At 34.0% G+C, this 6,159-nt stretch overlaps 1 protein-coding gene across 1 annotated transcript; it reads left to right on the top strand.

Annotated features, from left to right (window-relative positions):
- The first annotated feature begins 1,237 nt into the window (after positions 1 to 1,237).
- On the top strand, positions 1,238 to 3,397 carry LOC143043751 (zinc finger protein 862-like). The gene is made up of 2 exons (XM_076215933.1): positions 1,238 to 1,401; positions 2,389 to 3,397. Exons 1-2 carry the CDS (start codon positions 1,238 to 1,240, stop codon positions 3,395 to 3,397), a joined length of 1,173 nt encoding a protein of 390 aa, XP_076072048.1.
- The last annotated feature ends 2,762 nt before the right edge of the window (positions 3,398 to 6,159 follow it).

Raw genomic sequence — 6,159 nt, 5'->3', positions numbered from 1 at the left:
AATTTGTCACAAATATGTGGTGGAAGATATAGGATATCTTTATATCGTATTACCCTCATGATTAGTACGGTTTCAATTTAGACTGATATTTTTTTACAGAAACGTGTTTAATATTTGTTTAAGCTTTACCTCCAAACCAGTATGCATTATAAGATGCCAAACAAACGAAAAAAACAAAACAAAAATGGTCAAGAGGTCAATTTACAGCCGTCAAAATTAGACAAAAATGTCTTTACAAAATGTGATGGTATAAGTCACACTTCTGGTTATATATTTATTAAACTATCAACGCTTTGCTATTAACCAACTTGTTTGTAGTATTGATATTTCCCTTTAACAAAATGAGAATAACAGGGCTCGACATTAACGCTTGTCCGATTGTCCGCTACCAGAGGTAAAAAGGGGCGGACAAGTAAAACCCCAGTAGAGCTTGTCCGATGGGACAAGTAAAATAATCTGTAGAAAATAATTTAAATCCCACTCTGATGATCAAACGAAATTCGTTAATCAATAAGGTTTTAAAAATGTTATTTAATTTGACCTGTTATAAGATTACAAAATCAATCGATAATAAATTTAAACTGTTGTATTGTCATATACTTCGGCATAGAAAAAACACATTCTGTAAACGTAATCAGTCATCGACACTCTTACTACTGAATCTTCCTCCGATCATTTAGAACAACCTCCAGTGGAGAAACTTTATCAGTGATGCGCTTTAAAGATACGGAACTCAGCTTTGAGATTAAAATAACAATATTGACTGAGACAGACATTTTATAAACAAACCCCTTCGATACAATCATGGACTTAACATAATTTGGTTTCACTACATCTGGGGAAAAGAAAAAAACAAAAGACGAAGAAGAGTATAAAGAAAGGAAGAAAGAATAGAGCTTAAAAGACAGAGGACGTATTTACCGAGCTGGGAAGAGGAATTCCTTGGGTTAAAATATGCTGTTCATACAGACGATGATGGAAAGGTTGATGAGTCAAAATCAAAAACTATGATATGCCAAACGTGTAACAACTATCCTGATTAGTAGATAGAAATTGCTCTATGTTCATAGGAACAAGTGCTTTCAGAAAAGATACATTAATTGCTCACTGGAAAAGCAATTCACACAGGAAATGTGAGGAGAAGAGAAAATCAGATGAAATGAAAAAAATTGAGACAGCCGCATCTGGAAGTTGTAGTTCCTCTCAGTCTGGGCCTCTTTTGTCCTGTGTTAGGAAAATGGAAAAGGAAAATGAAGACAAAATCAAGAAACTAATCACCACTGCCTACTTTATTTGCAAGCATGAAAAGCCCTTTACAGACTTTCAAAGATTGATTGAGTTACAAGAGGTTAATGGTCTAGACATGGGAAATTTTTATAGATCTGATAATGCTTGTAGAAGGTAAACTGAATTACTCAATTATTTGAAATTTTAGTAAATATATTGTAATAAGATTTTTATACTGCAAGTTTTACTTTGTATACATGTACTAGTATATTAATCCTCATCCTCATCATCACAATGTACTAGTTTGCACTACAACAGCCTTCTGATAATATGCCTGCTTCTACTTGCACTTTTCCTTGCAGCTTTTATTTATGCTTTCAATTCATGCATGTATATGATTTAATTATTTATTTTAGTATGATCATGCTTGCTAAACTAATATACCTTACAATACCCAATATTACTGATCAATCATTCATTGCTGTTATGCTTTACTACTAGAGAATAAGAGAGTTGTCTCATTGGCGATCATACCACATCTCCTTTTTTTATAGATGTGTTTTTTCACACACTATCATCCCTGATATTTTCAGATTTATCCAGTATATATATGAAGACTTATTCAAAGGTGTGAAGATGCAAATAGAGAATGATTTAATTATTTGAATTAATTTATCTGAGATTTGTTGAAAACGGAAGGCCAGTTAACCACTACTTTAGTATAGAAGATGTAGAAAAAGCAGATGCCCAGGGGATTCTAAAAGAAATTGAGGAGGCCTTCACTAGCAATGGGATACCCAATTGGAAGGATAAATTGATTGGGTTTGGTTCGGATGGAGCCTCTGTAAATTTAGGATGCCGTGGTGGTATAGCCACTTTGATTAAACGTGATGTTCCACATTTAGTTATAACACACTGTATAGCACACAGGCTTGAGTTGACAGCAAATAGTGCAATCAAAAACCACAAGCATACGAAAGAAATACAGTATTTACTGCAGTATTTGTATAAGCACTATCAATACTCCCCAAAGGCCTTACGAGAGTTAAGGCAGATAGGTGAGGCTTTAGAAGAAAAGGTGTTAAAGCCCACAAAACTTGCTGGTACAAGATGGCTGCCACACATTCACAGGGCCCTTGAAGTCTTGGTTAGATAGTTCAGAGTATTGCTAGCACATTTTGAACATATTCGGGAGTCTAGGTCTGGATCTGCAGAAGTCCAAGGTAGAGCTACCTTTATCAGCAAAAAACTCAAACATTACAAGTTTCTGTACATAGTATTTTTTTTCCTTGACATTTTAAAAGTACTCAGTGTTCTTAGTTTAAAATTTCAGCAAGATTACCTGACCCTGTCTGCAATGTTTGATGCAATTTCTACTGCAAATCTGTCTTTGATTGAACTAAAAACTGTAAATGGCAAAGAGTTGACAAATGTTCTTGCTACTGTAGATTCCCAGAACAGTACATATAAAGACATTCAACTTTCAAACATGAGCATTGATGAAGATTCTACAAGACAGAAACAAGTAATAGTTGACTTGATTGTTGCTACTCTGGACAACAGGTTTGAACCCATGGAGAAAGACCCAGTACTTAAGGCAGCATCACTCATTCTTTCTTTTAGTGAATGGCCACAAGATAGAAATGACCTAGCCACTTATAAGAATGAAGAGATGGCATACCTGTTAGAGAATTTCCATGAAATTCTGGAAAGAAATGGATGTAATTTAGATGCAATCATGGACCAAAACGGGAAATGGAAAGATTTTAAGGCATATATAGGGAGACACAAGGCAACAGTGGCTGTTGAGAACTTTTTTATTTACCCTGATCTGAAAAGAAGATTTTTTAATATGATCTTGGTACTAGAGCTGCTTCTTTCTTTTCCTCTGTCTAGTGCTGTGTGTGAAAGAGGCTTCTTTGCTATGAAAAGAGTCAAGACTGACTGGAGATCTTCCCTTAAACCAGAAATGTTGATAATATTACTATTCATAACTGTTGAAGGACCTGAACTCAATCATTTTGAAACAAACTCAGTCTTCAATCACTGGTGGTCAAGTGGAAGACAGAAAAGACCAGGCTTCAACTCTCATGAGTTTATCGGATTGAGAGCACTACCAGATCCTGACATGGAACAGACTCACTCTGATGATGACATTGATGACAATTAGATATTTAGAACCCTTTTGACTAAATGCAGTAGCCATTTTTGACTAGGATGTCACTAGATAATAAATATATAAACTATAACTGTTATATTCTTTTATTTCACTTTGTGCAAGCCATTAACATAAAAATTAACTATATTTTTAAAAGAAAAAAAAAAGTTCACAATAATTTATCGGACAAGTTAAATTCCATTCGGACAAGTTCATTTTGGTAAGTACTTGTCCTACAGGACAAGTTAAAAAAAAAGTTATTGTAGAGGCCTGGAATAGAAACGGGATTTTGTCAAAGAGTGACATTAACCCGACTGAAGAACAGAATACAGCAAGAAAATTCCACACTACAAGGCGGGCATCAGTTAGCCCCTTAACATAATATATACTAGTTAAGAGAATTGTTCTAACTTTGTCATGAACATATCCTCTTTACACAAGGCATCATAATAACAGTCAACATTGTGATCGGACATAGCTGCGTACAAATCCCACGTAGCCTTTTTCACATCATATTAAAGTTTTATATTGCTTCTTTCAATTTCTTGAGAGACCTCCTAATAAAGTACAAGATATATATAATGATTGTTACACATAACTGAAAACTTATAAGGTAAGCACCAATCTGCGGCACAGAGCCCACATCCGTTCCGTACTTACCTCGTACCACTACATTAAAGGGAAAACGGTACTATTTCATTTTTCTAGCATAAGGTGGGACTTTTGTGTACCCAAGGCACGTAAGGAAAGTCAACTTTAGAGCATGGTGATTGGATCTAAGGGTACAATATATATTTTTTTTATATATCTATAAATAATTGCAGTGTGTATATTTACAATATAAAGGAGAAGGTCCAGTAAGACCAAATTTTGGAATATGTTAACTTTTAGTTTTTTATTGGAAAGAAGAATGCTTCTGCTACATAAATATGGGCTGTTTTTGACAATAAAATGCACATATATCCGGTTCTAGCATCATTAAGTCATGCTAAATTACTGAAATCTTCACATCTTAAGCATTTTTGTTATTTTTTAGACGGTTTCCGTCTTAAATTAAATTGGCCGCATTCGTGTTCATTCTTAATATTGAAACGAAACTTGTATTTGATGATAATATATAACATATATAAAGGTTGAGGATGACAACGGATGCGGCCACTTTATTTTTTGACCAAAAACAATCTGAAAAGAGACATTTTTTGGCATATTTGATAGATTTTGTATATCTAAGCTTGAATCGATGTATTTTTAACGACTAAATCAGTTAAAATCTTTCACATAAACTAATTGAATCTACTGAAATAGATACTTAAATGTTTAAGAAGTGTCCAAAATCTAACGTCAGATGAACCTGAAATTTGAAGCCAAAATCGGCCCTTACCGGACCTACGCCTTTTGGAGCCCATTGACATATTTTGTAGAAAATTATACGAAAAGACTTCCGAAATTTCATAAATTTAGGGTGAAAAATTATGGTGGCATGAATAACATAAACAAGCTCCGTTGGAAGTGCGAACACAAAATTCGTAAATTTAGAAAATGTAAGCATTGTCGCATATGGCAGAACAAATAGTACCGTTTTACCTATATATTTCGCGTCGTTGTATTGTAGTATACTGAGTATTCGGAAAGGAAACGAGCGCTGTACGGAGATTGGGTAGGAACACATTTTTCAATGAAGAACGATATTTAACTCTTTGCAACAATTCTTCCAAGTGCTAATTTACACTTGTTTTTGAAAAGTTAGTTGAAGACAAAATATACAAACTCAGATTTACATTGTAGGAGAAGTCAAAAGTGTTCGAACTTCGCAGCACTATAAAACAGCTGTCTACGGTAGAGCCATTTCAGGTCAGCCGTTGAAATCTGAAGTTTTACACAGTAATGGTTTAATTGCGAAAGTTGAATGTGCGAAGGCGTGTGGAGATATCATTGACTGTAGAGCGTTTTCTATTTCCTCGCAGACTAAACTTTGTCACCTGTTTGAAAAGACTATACAGCTTTGTGATGCCAATATAATTGATCCGAGTACATCAGTCCTGAACCTTGTTTGAACATTTTATGGCTATCTTAATTATTAACCTACCTTCAAAGTTTAAACACACAGTGTTTAACACTGTATAACACTAGATGCTCTTTATCATATCGGGGTCATTTTATTTGTTATTCCGCTTTGTAAATTTTGATTTTTGTAAACAAGGTACGTGTATACATGAAAAAAGGCCACGGAGATTATTTTATACTTTGGAACACCTATTTAGTTAATATAGTTTTAATAATAGCAAAAGCTTGTTATTTATTCATGTTTATTAACTAATATGAAAAAGCATTATACGTTTCTTTCAAATAAAAAAAATTAACCATACACGTTACCCTCTTTGAAAACAATAAAAATTCTTTAGAACTTATTTTTGATATTTTCTTTTAATATCAATATTCACCCTATATTTTATTGGTGGTAGTTGTGTAGCCCTCTAGAACTGTCGGGATACTGGCTTGACATAATTCGCCGTTTCAGAATCTAATGCGTTCTGGGATTTAGTTTTAAAAGAGAACACCGAAACATTGTGATTGATATAAAACATAATTAACAATGGGAATTCAACCGATGCCGTACCATTTTTTCCCCATTCTGGTGTACCCGTAGTCGTTTAGATTCTGAAAAGGCGAATTCAGACAATCGAGTATTGATTAGACAAATGAGGCAACACTATTTCCGAATTATTTAAAATTTTGACAATTATATTTCCATTGAGTTGGATGTCTAGTAAAAT

Source organism: Mytilus galloprovincialis, chromosome 8 (assembly GCF_965363235.1).
Source record: "Mytilus galloprovincialis chromosome 8, xbMytGall1.hap1.1, whole genome shotgun sequence".
Lineage (NCBI taxonomy): Eukaryota > Metazoa > Mollusca > Bivalvia > Mytilida > Mytilidae > Mytilus > Mytilus galloprovincialis.
Note: the sequence above shows the minus strand (reverse complement) of the source record. Positions and strands in the feature narration are given on the sequence as shown.

Bases quoted from the DNA above. Each gene is read 5' to 3' on its own strand.
- LOC143043751 (XM_076215933.1), top strand. From the start codon at position 1,238: ATGGAAAAGGAAAATGAAGACAAAATCAAGAAACTAATCACCACTGCC. The intron at 1,402-2,388 runs GTAAACTGAATT...TAGATAGTTCAG, and splicing joins TCTGATAATGCTTGTAGAAG to AGTATTGCTAGCACATTTTG.